The sequence below is a fragment of the Vicugna pacos genome, chromosome 7 (genome assembly GCF_048564905.1).
Source record: "Vicugna pacos chromosome 7, VicPac4, whole genome shotgun sequence".
Lineage (NCBI taxonomy): Eukaryota > Metazoa > Chordata > Mammalia > Artiodactyla > Camelidae > Vicugna > Vicugna pacos.
The window spans coordinates 26,400,445-26,416,649 of NC_132993.1; the positions used below are offsets into that span (position 1 = coordinate 26,400,445).

At 35.2% G+C, this 16,205-nt stretch overlaps 1 protein-coding gene across 2 annotated transcripts in view; it reads right to left on the reverse strand.

Moving 5' to 3' along the window:
• Positions 1-16,205, reverse strand: part of CPED1 (cadherin like and PC-esterase domain containing 1) — a 258,511-nt gene that overhangs the window by 131,199 nt on the left and 111,107 nt on the right. For both annotated transcript variants that reach the window (XM_072964602.1, XM_072964603.1), the window contains 4 exons: positions 4,471-4,613; positions 3,633-3,705; positions 2,281-2,448; positions 947-1,051 (listed from right to left, as the gene is read on the reverse strand). In XM_072964602.1, coding sequence (XP_072820703.1) covers positions 947-1,051; positions 2,281-2,448; positions 3,633-3,705; positions 4,471-4,613 — 489 coding nt within the window. The remainder of the gene's footprint in view (positions 1-946; positions 1,052-2,280; positions 2,449-3,632; positions 3,706-4,470; positions 4,614-16,205) is intronic.

Genomic DNA, 16,205 nt, shown 5'->3' on the forward strand with positions numbered 1-16,205 from the left:
AACCTACTAAAATATGGAACTAAATTTTATAATTTTTATAAACAAGTGTCAAACATTCACTAATTAGTAAGCTGGTTAATACTCATATGAGTATCATATGAATACATAAGAGTTTTTAAAGTAAAAAAAAAAATTTGGCCCAAATAGATTAATAATAAAAGTTATTAGTAGACTTTTTAAAATGCTATTTTACAGAGATGTTTTGTATAAACAAATCTTAGGTAGAAAAACACAAATCCATTATAGTTTGCTTATATAAGTGGCAGAACTAGAAACAAAGCAAGTGCTGAGTACACACCTATATATGTAATAAATTATCCTTTGATATTGACCAATAACTTAACAGAACCCAAGAAAATACATAGAAAATAAAATAAACGCATTTACATTTTTAGGCTAAAACCAGTAAAAGTTATTATAGAGTTATTTACATTTTCTTTCTTTGGAGTTTGCTATAGAGTTACAACAAATTAAGGTTTAGGTAGTTTTCTAAAATCTTGTAATTTTTTTCAGTAATATTTACTTTTACACGAACAAAAAGGGCACAATAAGCAGAAGGAAATTGTGGTTACATGTAAATATCCCAAAGCTAAAAAGCAAAACCTCTTTAGAAAATTGTTAACATTTTCCCCTCAAGAACTATCAAATCCTGCCAGCTCTACTAATCCCACATTCTTTTACTTTTAGCAAGTCATGTATTATTTACAAACTCTTAAAGAATATGCATTCTGCTCTTCTTAATATTTATATCCCTGAAAAGAAGAAGACGCTTACAAAGATTTCTATTTCTTTTTTTTTTTAACACTTTCATTATGGTATGATTCCTAAAGATTTCTATTTCTTAAAGAAATAGCTTCACCTAGTGTGAAGTTAAAATCAAGTAGCTTATGGTTGATCTACTATAATCTCAGTAATCAAGAGGAATCAAACATCACTTTTGTTTTACCAGTTGGAATTGTCCCAAACTCTCAAGTTCCTTTGTAAAAGTCATAATTGAGTTAATCTCCTCTACAGACAGGCATTGATTTAGTTCTTTTTGATAGTTTTCACCCTGTAATAGGGAGGAGAAAAAAAACAACCCTTAAGCAATAGTTACAAAGTCATACCATGTTTAGCCCAATTCACAAACCAATCAAATTTTGAACTCTATAAACAAACAGCTGAGCTAATTAATTCTAAATAACACATAATAACTTCAACTTGTCACAATGGTGTCTGAATGTAAGAAGACTTCATATTTGACAGAAAGGACCTGAAATAGCTTAATAGTGCTTTGGTAGCAAGGTTGGGAATTGGGGCCCAAAGGACAGAATGTGACAGTTTGGAAATGGAGGAAGAGTCTCCTTCAGTCTTCAGGGCACTAGAGATCAGAGCAGCAAATTTACACATAAACCCCACGTATGGGACCTTACCATTCTGGAGTTTCAAGGATTCAACTAAACAGACACCCACATTTTCCCCATATTCATTTTTTCTAGTGCATCCCTGAGAGGAGGCCATCCCCTCTGGGTCAAATGGTTCTAATGGCTTTAATGACAGTCCACTCACTAAGGAAGGAAAACCAGGAACTCTAGGAACAAATCAATAAAACCATAGGGGAACAACATTCTACAAGGTCATATCTCTCAAAAACATCTCTCCTTGGAGCATTGTTGGTTGGTACGACCTTTCACATTCCACTTTTCCAAATTTTCCAATTATTGTTTTAAAACAGAAAGACATATAGAGAACAATACTGTACCCAGTAATCTGTACAGATTTTTTGATGCATCAAGAAAACTTGCACTAATGTGTCATAAAAATTAACCAATCTTACACTGAAGCACTACTCTCTAATCATCCGCATCTAATCAAAGATGTTAACCAGATGTGAACGCTTTAAAAACAAAACAAAAAACGAGTATTATAACTCAAGCCCTTTGATGTTAATCTAGAGCACTCACTGTGGTTCTAACTGCCTCCAAAATGTTCAGGTATTCCTTTTAAAGTATTCCATAACATGTAGTAGGTACTGTTCATTATAATCACAAAATTTCCCTGGGATTAAGGAACTGCTTTACTTCATTTTCAACCCATCATTTCATCATAACCAATCATTCACACACTTAGTAGACATAAAAATAATATTGGTCCTTAGGTCAGAAAAAGATTAAGAGGTTTATATAATGGATACAAATCAATCTCAAATGAATTATCAGGTTGCTTAACCGCACAATAAAGAAAATGGTACCTTCTAAAAATGAATTAAAAATAGTTTTCAGTATAAAAATTTGCTCTTACCTTAAATACACCTGATCTATAAAGTCTCTGAAATATCTCAGAAAATATGGAAAGTGAAGATTCATTAGACAGGAGAAAACTGAAAGTATCTTTCAAAAGGAATTCTTCTGTGTTTTGGTCCTCAAAATCCATATCATCATCATCTTGAAAATTTAAATGCTCATGCACCTATGAAAAAGTAAAAGAACAGCAAATACTTTTCATTGACTTACTTTTAATACAGTGGAACCACTTCTAAAGGATGTCATTTCCTGCTGGATTATAGATCAGAACTGACATCTAGTGGTCCTTTTGGAGGCCAACAGTTTCATAAGTCTAGCGTTCTTTTGAAGATACAATTCCTTACAGGAAAATTAACTAATGTTTTATAACATCACATTTGCTTATATTGAACCTGTTGTTGAAGAATTTGTGTTTATGGAAATAATATATAATGTATCTGAACAATAAAATTTTAAAGTCATAATACAAGCTATTAGATATGTGTATAAAACACTGAAAAATGACCACTAAAAGATGTAGATTTATATAATCTCAAAATTTTATGGACAAATCTTTGAGCTATTCAACCAAGTATCAGAGCCACATATAATGTAACCATTTTCCTTGTCTAATAGTTTGAAAACCAACCAATGCAATATGAAGTTGAATTCTGGTTGCACATAATTTTATTTTGTTTCTCGTCACTTCTTCTCATCCCATACCCCAAGATAACTTTCTATGGACTGATGCAATCAATTTTGAAATCTTCTTGCGACTAAGGGCTATTTTAGATTAAAAATATGTTGGAGGAGATGATCTGAATGAGTTAATTTGAGTCAAGAGGAAATAAAAGAATCAAAGCGTACAAAAAACACTTCAATTTACATATATTTATACTAGAAAAAAAACACAAATGTTTCAAAAATTCCTACAGCTTTTAAAATTAAAATATAGAACAATTTTAAACTAAATATCTGTATGTCAAGAATAAAGGAGTTACCTTTTTAATAAACCCACGTGAATAAGCTAAGCAATCTACTATTTTCTATTATCTAAATTTCTGCTCTTCTTTATTAACACACACTTAACTTTATGCCACATTTATTTCATAAACAGTGGCTGAACCATAGAAAATTCCATGCTTGTTCAATTGGGAGGCACAGTGGGTATTGTAACTTAAATTATAGATCCTCCACTTCCTAGTTAATTCTCTGAATCACAGTAAACATGTCTGCAGTAAGTTTGATGCAAGTTGCTATTTATTGATTGGTTACTATAAATGAAAACAGTAACAACACACAAACACACACACCCTGCGGCAAAGCGGCAGGGCAGGGGAGGAGCTCACACGAGGACCTTGGCATACTCACCTGGAGCACGACAGGGGACCTGAAACTGCCGTAACCAATGTCAAAAGTTAAAAGTTGAAAACATAATCTGCATCTGAAACAAAAACACAAGGTTGCTGTATTTACTCTATTATTTAGTATTATATTGTTAATAATCACTGCAGTTAAATTTCAAGGTCTTACTAATTAGAAAGAACAGTAGCTTGGAGAACCCAAAATTGAATACCATTTATCTTTGGATTTGGAGTCTCTTTGCTTCTTACAAAAAAAATACAAATATATCTAAAGTATTCATAACACATTAAACTACACCATGAAGTAATTTCATGAAAACCTAAATATAGGGGAGCTCTCCCACTCTACCTGCCAGACATTCTTCTGCACACAGAAAGCATGATAAAGCTTACACTGAGGGGTCACCTTTTTTTTTTGACATACTTGATTTAACAGTTCCCTAGAAAAAAAAGGCATTAAATTATACTCAAGTAAATCGAAGCACGGGGATAAAAGTTATTGTATTTTGTTAATAAAATTTTATAGACAAAAATATACCTAGTCAAATGGAAAGCATATATGATTAAAAATAGCTGAGCTTTAAAGGGGCTGCAATTAAAAAAATAATGCAAACAACTGGGCTTTATTTCTTGTCACCACTATTTAGATACTGGTGAGTCTGGAAACTGCTCAGAAGTTCTAGGACCTATAAATTAGAAAACAGATGTTTAGAAGTTCATATTTTACACTGACATAAAATTTTCCAAGGAGCATCTACTTGTGATAATTAAGATATATTTTCACTAACAATTTTTAGACAGTAGGGTTTTTTTTTCTTTTTTTTAACAGTAAACTTTGTGTTTACCTATCGAAGGCCTTTGGTCCCAGAGCAGCTGTTTCACTGAACACTTCAGCTGCCAGCAGGAGTTTGCTAATGGCTTCCTTCATGTGATCAAAAGCCTGAAGAGGTGAACTGGCTCTCAGGAACGTCTCAAAAAATGTTTGCAGCTGTGAACCAAGGATTCATATGTTAAAACTACAATCTCAGTTTTTCCATCGTTTCCAAAGTGGGCAGTCCGAAAGATCCCTTTGGGTTATCTCTCCTGCCACACTCAAAAAACTCCTTAAAAAGGAAAATTTGACAATCTAAGATATATAAACATAATATACATATTTTATATATGTATACAATATACTGAAAGATATATTATATACCTAAGGTATACTATATAGTGAGTATATATCATACACATATAATGTGAATATATTATATACATTTAAAAATATATTGTAAGCCTTTCAATTGAATACAGGGTGCCGAAACATCTTGTAATTCAAATTACTTTAGAAGTGCTTACTTCATTTTTTTTTTTTCATTTCATGTCACCTAATCACAGGAAGTGAAGTGGGACTCTCACAGAGCTTGTGATCAGAACTCCCAAGTTTAATTTGGAACTCTTCTAATTAGGTAAACTTGGACTTGCAACTCACTTCTTCAGATTTTTGCGTCCTTTTCTTCAAAATGGGTTAATACCTACCAACAAGAGAATTGTGATGCCAAATTGGAAGAAAATGCATTTGAAAACCACTGTAAAATACGAAATTCAAATGTGAGCTTTTTATTTTTATCAATGCCTTGCGTATCTGAACAAAAATAACTATATCAAAATTGCTTCTTGTTCATGATACTTTGCTATGGGAGATCTAGCCAACCAGAGAAGACTCTAAGAGAATCTCAGTGTCCTCCTAACACTTTAATTTCAGGCTTCACGTGGCTAGAGAGAACAGGGCAGTATTACAAAAGCGGGAATGATGTTAGGTTTATGTCATCACGGAAACACTCCAGTTGGTATCACAAATGGCTATTTTTATTTGCTTAAATCTTAAAACAATCACAACAATGAAACTATTCTTTTTCTAAATTATTTCTTGTGGATGCTGAACATCAAAGTTCAAGTCAAATTTTTCTAAAAGTATAAAACAAATCTATTGATTCACAGGTTTTCTCTGGATAAACATACTCTGAAAAATGAAGAACAAAAAATATTTTTTGAAAAAACATGCAGCAGGTATTCTATTAATATTTTTGGAAGAAAAGACTAAATTTATCTGAGCTGCATAAAACTGCAAAGGGAAAAACCTTTTGTTGCTATGATATTGAAGGACAGATACTGGCATAAATCACCTGAGGGAAATGGTAAATGTATCTTTAAAATATACAAGCAAAATTCCCTCAAGAGAAACAGATATTGACTTCATAAACTTTTTTCCCAGCTGAAAAACAAAAACCTAATGAGATGTACGCTTTAAGACCCTATGAAACACCATCAGCATTTGGCAATTGGGATGTTTTTCCCTCTCTAAGGACTAAGGAAAATGAATGTAATAATTGTATGATCAAAAGAAAACAAATTAAGGCTAAGACTAAAAATATTAACACCCTTGAGTCAAAACAGAGGAATATGTTTTTCCAAATAAAAGTAACTTATCACATTTCACTCAATTCATCATATTATGTAGAAAGGATTATTGAGAATACTGTTGCATTTTTACATTTTAATGTTTTCAGAATATTGCAGAGGTCAAGGTTAATAATTTAAGAAAGCTGGACATGTTTGTGTAGCACATAGGACGTATAAGATTGATTGTTAGATTACATCCTCCATGGTAAAAAATAATTAGCAAATTAATGTCTTAGGGTTGTATTTATTCTTCTACCATAGAAATGAGTGTTTCTTCATTCCTGATAACAGTAAGCAATGGCTATAGGCTTTCAGTACATCAATTCAGTCAGACCCTTTCCATTGAGCTTTTAGTGAGAACTTCACCATGTGGAAAGCACTGTGTGCTGGGCTTTTGAGGACAAGGAACATAGCTTAATGGTAAGCTCTATAGAGTTAAGAGGCAAAAAGTCCCAGATTCAACTCTGGTTCTATGCCTGTTACTATTAAATTGTGAGACCTTATGAGATTAGTAACAGTATCTACTTTATAGATGTACTGCTAGGATTAAATCAGAAAATGTACATAAGGAATGTCACAACCCACCACATACCAATACTCAAACATGTTAGCTCCTTTTATTAATTAAAGCAAGTCCACAGCCATTTATAGGGTATTTCAAAGTGGTAGCTGAACCCAGATTCACATAATGCCATCAATGATGTGGAAAATAAAAGCTGCCTCTGGTATTCTCTAGGTTCATCACATGACAATATTTCGTTCTTTTTCATGTCTGAATAATATTCCATTGTGTGTACATGTGTGTATACGTGTGTGTGTGTGTGTATACCACATCTTCCTAAGTGAAGTAAGGCAGGCAGAGAAAGACAAACATTATATGATATCATTTATATGTGAAATCTAAAAAATAATATAAATGAATCTACACACAAAACAGAAACAGACTCACAGACATAAGAAAATGAACTTATGATTTCCAAAAGGGGAAAGAGTAGGTGGATAAACTAGGAGTATGGGACTAACATATACAAATAACTATGCATAAAATAGATGAGCAACAAGGATTTACTGTATAACACAAGGAACTACATCCAATATCTTGTAATAACCTTTAATGGAAAATAATCCATATATATATATCCATATATATATATATATATATATATATATATATAACTGAATCACTCTGATGTACACCTGAAACTAACACAATATTGTAAATCAACTATACTTCAATTAAAAAAAATACTGCCTCTGTGAATCCAAACATTTGTGATCAACAAAAGAAGACATTTTAAAAACATGTGTCTTTCTAGAAAACAAACTTATGGTTACCAGGGGGGAAGGGGATGGAAAGGGTTACATTAGGAGTTTGAGATTTGCAGATACTAACTACCATATATAAAACAGGTAAACATCAAGTTTATACTGTATAGCACAGGGAACTATATTCAATATCTGGTAGTAACTTATGGTGGAAAAGAATATGGAAATGAATATATGTATGTTCTAGTATGACTGAAGTATTGTGTTGTACATCAGAAATTGACACAACATTGTAAACTGACTGTACTTCAATAAAATTATATTAAATATATATATATATGTCTTTCAATAGAAATACATTAAAAAGAGAGGATAAAGAGCCATGATGGTTGAAAAGACCCCATCACTGGTATGTCTCCCAGCAGAAGTCAAAGAGCAGAACTGAAGGACCTAAATAATTGTGAGTTTCCCTAAAACTCAGCCTGCTAAGAGAAGAATGAACCTCAACTGCCAATCACAAAAGCAGGGAAATCAGAAGATAAGACAGCTGCCTTTATGTACCGAAGGGTAAAGAGAGGGGAGAGAAATGGCATCCAAAAGCACAACTCAAAAAGGAGAGACTTCTTTTATTTTTGTATTAGTTGTTACCCGTCTTTGTCTCTATATGCATTTGCTTCGACCTCACTGCATGCATTTCAATTTAAGTCCTTCAAGTCAAAGAAAATTCTAGATGAGTGACCTGTCTTTAATTTATTTAGTACAGTGGCAAGCAAACTACCTATGCCAGAAATGGAAGTAGAACCATACAAACGTTTACTAGGTATTTGTTTTTTCAATCATCAACTTTTAATAAGTCACCCAGAGAGGGCAGAACAATTCATATCATATTTTTGAAACTAATCCACTTAGGTTAAGCGAAAGACTTCTTTGAGTGTCTGGTCATAATGTCATTCGTCACACTAATTGTATTTGCTTGGTCAAATTCTTGAGTTCTGTGCATCTCGATGTGCTTACATGTAGGAAGAAAGAGCTGTGCTTGATGATCTCATCAGACAACATCAAATCTGAACTTGTTTGATGTTAATTCCATTCAAAGCTATCAGAACCTGAAGAACACTTTTCACTCGGGAGCTTTCTTAACTCAAGCACAAATACCTGAAAGAACACCTTCACTTTTGTTGCTAAGTTAAAACAAACCGTGAACTCAAATATCGAGGAGACTTCTTCCTCTCTCGATGAAGATCTTTAATTGTTACTTTTGAATTACCTAAACAGAAGAATATAAGATCCCAAGAGAATCAGTGCCTTGGCAGTGAGGTAAAAATGAATAAAGGAAGATCGAAGACTTTTAGCAGGACATGAAACTATTTTGTGAACTATAAGTTGTCCTCCTTCCGTGTAAAAATGAAATACGAATTTACAGCCAAATAAATTATCTAGAAAATGATCTTGTAGGATCTTGGCTGGAAAACCAGGCAGGTAAAAGCATCATCATTTGTTTGCACTGGTATAAAATTCAAGCAATAAGCCAGTAAGGTATTTATAATTTTTACATTGATCCATTCAAGCAACGTATTGAAATATACACAGATGAATCAAAATAATTAAGAATGGAAGGACAACTGGAACTGACGATAAACTTCGAAGTATTTCTAGGAAAACTTCAGTTATGCTTTTGATATCTTAAAATATTTCTAAGGCACCCTTATATCCACCTCCGCCCCTACCCCACCTCTCACAGCCCCTCCCATGCTAAACTCTGGGCTTTGTCTGATTAATTTCCTTTATCCTCCCACAAGACCTTGGGCAAATTACTCTCAGTGGCAACACGTGTGGCTCTGTGTAAAACTTGTGACTTCCTGTTTGCTGGCACCACTAGACCATGAGATCTCTTAGGGCAGACACTGAACTATTTTATCTTCGGGTGGCCAGTATCTAATGCAGAGTAGGTATTGAGTAAATTCTGCTGAATAAATAAACCGAAGTAATAACATTACAGAAACCACAGAGCCTTTGATAAGAGAAGTAGTTTACTGGAGCTTCTGGATAACATAAATTTTCTCCTCAGGACAATATGTTTATCTCTCGTTTCCATCTCATGAGATAGGGAGGATACGCATTTTTCTGGTGACTTGTAATAAAACCTTTGAAAAATAGAAGCTTACAGCTGTTCGAGAGGATTTTTGAGGTAAGAAAATTTAATATAAGAGTTAAAACAAAGGATGAAGGATTAACCAATTTTAGAGGTTTTTTTTTTTTTAAGTCATGTTCTTGGCTAACTGAGAAACTAGAGCAGAATACTAATATTTCAATATTTTGAACTTCCAGTGATGTCTAATAACATTGTACCGTACTAAAGTTTACCAGAATTTCTCCCAATATTATCATGTGACTTTCATCTTCTCAGAATAAAGAATATTAGTATTTAAATCATTTTGCAACAACAAGCATATGAAAAGATGTTCAGTATCACTAGTCATAAGGTGAATGCAAATCAAAACCACAATGAGATATTACCTTACATTCATTTGGATAGCTACTATCAAAAAAACATAAAATATTAAGTGTGGGCAAGGATGTGAAGAAATCAGAACTCTTGAGCACTGTTGGTGGGAAGGTTAAATGATGCAGCCACTATGCAAAACAGTACGGAGGTTCCTCAAGAAATAAAAATAGAATTACCATATGATCCAGTAATTCAACTTCTGGGTACAGAGTCAAAAGAATTGAAAACAGGGTCTTGAAGATATATTTGCACACCTATGTTCATAGTAGCATTATTTACAACAGCTAAAGGGTGGAAGCAACTCAAGTATCCATTGATGGATGAATGAATAGACAAAATGCTGTCTGTACATACAATGGAATATTATTCAGCCTTAAAAAGGAAGGACATTCTGACACATACTACAACTTGATGAACCTTGAGGATATTATGCTAAGTGAAATAATCCAGTCACAAAAGACCCTGTATGATTCCACTTACATAAGCTATCTAGAGCAGTCAGATTCCTAGAAACAGAAAATAGAACAGTGATTGCCAGTGGCTGGGGGAAGGGGAAAATGTGAAGTTGTTTAATGAGTACATAATTTTGGTTTAGCAAAAAATTCCAGAGACTGGTTGCAAAACAATATAAATACAGTTAATACTCTTGAACTGTGCACTTAAAAAATGGTTAAGATGATCATTTTACGTTACGTCTCTATTACCACAATTAAAAAATGTTTGAAATAATTTTGCAGTTTCATAGCCTCGCTCCCTCCAACAGCTCTGTTTAAACGCTTGCTAATGTTGTATCACCAAAGTCCAAAAGGGCACGCCTTTAATTTTGCAAAAGAAACTAAACAAAAAATAAGCCCTCTCTTGCTCCATTTCTCAGCTCCTGCAAGTAGTGGAAATAGTCTCCATCTCTATTTCATGTCCTGTTAGTCACTGTTTCATCCACAAACACTCTTTTAACCTTGAACTTTTTGTTTCCTTGTTTAGGATGAAAAATATCACCCAGCGAGCTCAAATGCTGTTAAGAATGATCCAGAAGAGAGGACGAATTAATGATGGGACACAAAGGGTCTAGAGATGATCACTTCAGATAACAGTCAAGGCTTAGAGCATCCCACAAGAGCTCAGACTCAGTTTTATCCATAGGTAGAACTAAAGGCACTTAATCAAATATATGAAATCCAAGAGTCTCTGTTCTTTTCCAAATCAAAGGGGGAATGAGTATGCATTCAGATTTACTCATCTTTAATACAGTGGGAACTTAAGCCTATTGTTCTTGATCGGTATTATTTTCTGCCTTTTACAGACTCAGCTGGGATCTCTTTCTCTGACTCTCTCCCCAGCACTTGCTGAACTCTTAAAAATGTATCCGAAGGAATCTAAGTACCCCAGAATTTTACCCCCATGTAATAATATTTTATATACAAAAGGATTTTTTTGATCAGCCTATAATTACCAATAAGAAAAATGTTTATAAGTTTAATTTAAAATTTTAGTTACCATATGGCTCTAAATTTTAACATATTTTTCTTCCAAAGAGTTATGATTACAACTATTTGCTGTACACAACTAGTCAGAACACTAGAAATATATCATAAATCTAAATAAATAATTTGTAAAATGAAAGAGTATAACTGTATTGGCAATGCACCCCTTAGATGGATATGATTTCTTTTCATTCAACTTATTCATATTTCCATTGAGACAACAGTACTTATTGTTAGAATGAGAAGGGTTCAGCATTGGTATTAATATCATTTTCAATGTAAGCATGGATAAAATTTCTTCACATAAATACATAGATGTGAATGGAAAACTTCTAGTTATACCAACATGACTTGATTCCTTGAGCTCCCTCCAAAGTACAGGGAAAGAAATCATATAATGATTTATCATGAAGTATTTAATTTCATTAAAAACTGAAAATAACGTGAGTTGTGGAAGATTTGCTACTTAGTCATTAGCATCCTTCACTTTCTCTAACGAAGACCATATTTAAACGTGTCTGTTTTGGAGCAGGGGCTTGCAGAATTGCTTCACCCTAGGGCAGTCACCATCATAATGTCAGGGATAGATGCGAGCTAGGTCTATCTTTTGAAGAGCAGAGGGGTGTCTACGAAGTGGATGGGGAAAGAAGTACCTGCTTCCTGCTTCAGAGGCGTAGTCTCAGCGAGATCAAATTCTAGGCAAGTATTCACATGAAAGATGAAGTTACAGGCATTGATTCTCTTGAAACTATCCATGGGCCCGTGAACCCCCTTGGAGAGTCTTCATGGCTCCCCAGAGGCACATGACGCCCCATCTGAGGATCACAGCTCTGGGTGCATCTGGCCCAAGCACACATCTGCTGTATATCAGAGGGCTGTGGCAGGTGAAGTGCTGAGAAGCAAGCATTCTGAACCTCAGGAAGAAATCTCTGTGTTTTAAATGGGCATAATTTAGGGGGGAAATCAGACATATAAAAACAGAAGAAAAAGAGGAAAAACGATTTGGGAAAGGGAGGGGAAAAAATGACTAAATTACAAACCTAAGCAGTGACGTAATTTTTCATTTCATGTACATGTCGTATTTGGATATAACCCTATATTGTACTTAATAATACTCACTACCCTCAGCCAAGTTGACACCGTGTGCCAGACACTGCACGTTTCTCATGCAAGTTTCCATTTAAATTCATAGCAATGCTGTGAGGTTGCTACACATTATCCCCATTTTATAGATGAAGAAACTGAGGGTTAAGAACACAAATAATTTGCCTAAGGTTACACAGCTAAGAGGTAACCAGTATGGGTGTTGAAGCCGATCTGCTCAGCGGCAAAGCCCCAGCACTACCTCTGCCATCGTGGTTTTGCTTACACTGGGTTTAGGAATGAGGATGGACCCTGAAATACTGAAGAATAAATCAGCCACGTTTTTACTTTCACGGAAAACGTGTTTGAAACTGTCATGATTCTCAAACACCCACACATCTGCAATGTCAAGTCAACAACTTGAGCATTTGTGTAGCCTAATTACCTCCTGGAAAAACTAGGAACATTTCTTTGTAACTTAAATCAAATTGCCTGGATCAAGAACAAATTTTGTGTGAAGTCAAATGGTTTAAGAACATAAATATTCTCATCATTTGTTTGAGCTCATTAAAAATTGGCTTGCTTTAGGGTAAACCACAGAAAAACTAAATTAATTGACTGAACCTAAATTAGGATAGTGTTTTACTCATTCTCTGGAATTAGAATATGCCAATATTTAAATAAGTTGCATGCTTCCAGTGACATGAATAATTTTATTCATTTGTATTTCTTAATAACCCTAAGGTTTAAAGCCTGTAATAAAACTGGGAATTTATAAAGTAGATTCTGTGTGATTTTAATCAGTTTCATGGTTAAAAATTTAAAAACTTTTCATATATGTATCAGAGAATTATCAGGAGCAAGGTACCAAAATACAAAAGGCTATGAGCAGCATAAAATGTAATTATTTGCTTTGAATGGTACAGCCTTGATTGCATTATATTCAACCTTTTCAGAGAACTGGCAGGTTATCTTTATTGCCCCTCCTGGAATCTCTCAGTAGGATATAAAAGATCAGAGAGATTTAACAGTAAAGAGCAAAAGTTAAAGCTGTAAAGATTTTATCATTGAAGTCTGTGGGTATATGTCTACTCATTTTCTTTATATGAGTGCCATTGTTCAAGTCGGTCACAACTATTTCCGTTGCAGTTAAAACACAGACCTTCTTCAAGCCTCCAGCAAAATAAGGTCTGACAGTTGTTGGGAAAATTTTCCATCTTCTATTAACTGTCTTGAGTAGAAAATGACATTGAAATTTGGTAATATTTACAACAGGCGACATTTACAACATGCAGTACAAAATTTGGCAGAAAGATACCTGTCTTATATATCTATAAGTATTCTCAAAATGAATAAGAATGGGAAAATGGAAAATATTTTCCATTAATGGTCTGGATATTTTATGCAGTGTCTCCATTTTAGGTCTTATTAAGTTTCATGACCAATCACAAAAGGAAAAGAAATGGATTATAAAAATAAAGGGTTCGGGATAAACAGTAAAGAAAATGATAGAGCAGACTGCCCTGACTTAGGAGGGCTGTCATGTGAAAGTCTGTCATCTCCATTGTGGATTTGTCACAACCCTCTGCTGTCTTCTTACACCTCTCTCAGATCAGTTACCTCACACCTCTCTCTTATGAGTGTTCAAATAAAACTCATTCTTTTAATATGGGATATTTTAAATGAGTATTTAAATATTATGCGTAACTTAAAAGATTATAATTTAGTATTCTAATTCAATGTAATTCTATACAGCTCAAATCCGTGTCTTCTCCTGGTGGTCCCAACTACCGACTTCTGATTTCCCTGCCCCAAACCACCTTCTCTTTCAGTGCTGCCAGAGTCATGAAAATGAAGCACACTTCAAATCATAAAGGGTGGAAGTCCCCAACATTCACAGAAGGAGGTGGTATAACACAGTAGAAACCCTTTGACCCTTTTTGCCACAAAGGGACAGCTATTTTTACGTGAGAACTCAAAAAGCGATAGATGCAATTCTTAAAAATTTTATTGTAATTTAAAAAGCATGAATACACGTTCCTTTGTCAATCCCACAAAGCCAAGCTCTTTCATTTGCATCTGGGTCAACTAAGTGGGATTGTCAGCCACCCATCTTAGCTGAAACCCCACCCATAATGTGTGGGTTGTAATTGTAGTGAAAGCAAGAACGTAACGGCACGGGCAAAGACATCTCAGGGCAGAATGCTTCCAGGTTTTATGATGCTCCCCCAAACTCTGAAGTTGTCACCCCACATTTAATTCGCTTGCAATGTTTTAAAGCAACTTTCCTGGATTGCTTCTTTTATAAACATCTAACTTTGCTTTTATGGAAGCAAGTCTGTCTCTTTTTGCACTTACAGCTCATCAGTGCGTGATGAGGTAAACATAGAGATGCTTGCTTGGGGCCCTGAGTTCTTGTGTTTAGCAGTCAGGGTGCTTTACGGAGGGCAACCAGAGCACGGCCTAATGCTGCCGGCAGTGAGGTGGCACAATTAAGCGGGATTTTATTCACCAGAAATCTGAGTCCTAATTCTAATCACATCTATTAGCTCTGTCATCTCTACTAAATCATGAATCTTCATTTCTTCATCCATAGAATGGGTGGGAAACATATCGTATCACCCTACCTCCCAGGGTTCTTAAAAGTATCAGATGAGACCACTGATGAGAATACACTCTGATGTATAAAATGACAGTGGGGTCATTCTTCATTCTACTATGCATGAAATCCAAGACCTTCAGGGTCTGACTCTAACAGCTGTTCTCGTTCCCCCACTCCACAAGTCCGATGCCTTTTCCCTGCCTGCTCTCTCCGCCGTTCCCGCTTCAGGCACCCTGAAATATATATATTCTAGCTGAAGAAGGCAGCTCGTAATTCTGAGCCTATAACCTACCTTCTGCCTGCATGCTTCACGTTTTTCCAAAGTAAATGCAAACAGCTCCTCCCTACTTCTAAAGAAACCCTACTCAGTTTTCCAAGCTCAGCTAAAATCCCACCTATTTGGTGAACCCTGCCTCATTTTCTCCAGGCTGAACAATTCTCTCCTCCTCTTGACCATCCCTGCAACCCAGCTGTTTGCTGCCCTCTGCTCTGACTTAGAGTTACTTATAAATATGTCTTTCTCCCTGACTCACTTTCTTCCCTACTTCTTGAAGGCAAAACCCAACATTTCTCTTGAGTCCCACTCCATAGTGCCCAGCACATAGGCATCCTTTAAACAATTTCGGAACACAACTGAGTTGAACTGACTCTGAACGATTACGAAAATCATCAACACTGCTTCTCCTTTGAGTTGTTTTTGACGCCATGATGAAATGCAAAAACCTTACCCATGCAAGAAGATGTAGATTAAGCACACTGATTTCCCACCGATCTATTACAGGGAGATTTTTTATTCTCCACCATCCTTGACGACGTGCGTACAACCACCAGAGGCTTCTTCCTCCTCTACAGTAGAGAAGCCATCAGACAAGATGCCTCGCCCTCCCTTTTTGTCATTGTCTCCTGCCCCCTGATTTGAGTACTGCTCTGTTCTCACATTTAAATCCCACACTGTGAAACCTGCCATGAATCGGCCCTAATGTGAAAATCTTTCTTTTCATTGATGTGGAGGTTTGCAAAGACTGGCCACAAACGCTTTGCTCCTGTCGGCAGACCCCTTCCCAGTGCGACCAGAGTGGAGTCTATGTCTTTACTCACTGAATCTCGGCTTAGTCGTGTTACATTCTTTGGCCAATGGAGCATCAGCACATCTGATGCAAGCTGTTTCTTTTTCCTAAGGCTGATGTAACGAATTACACC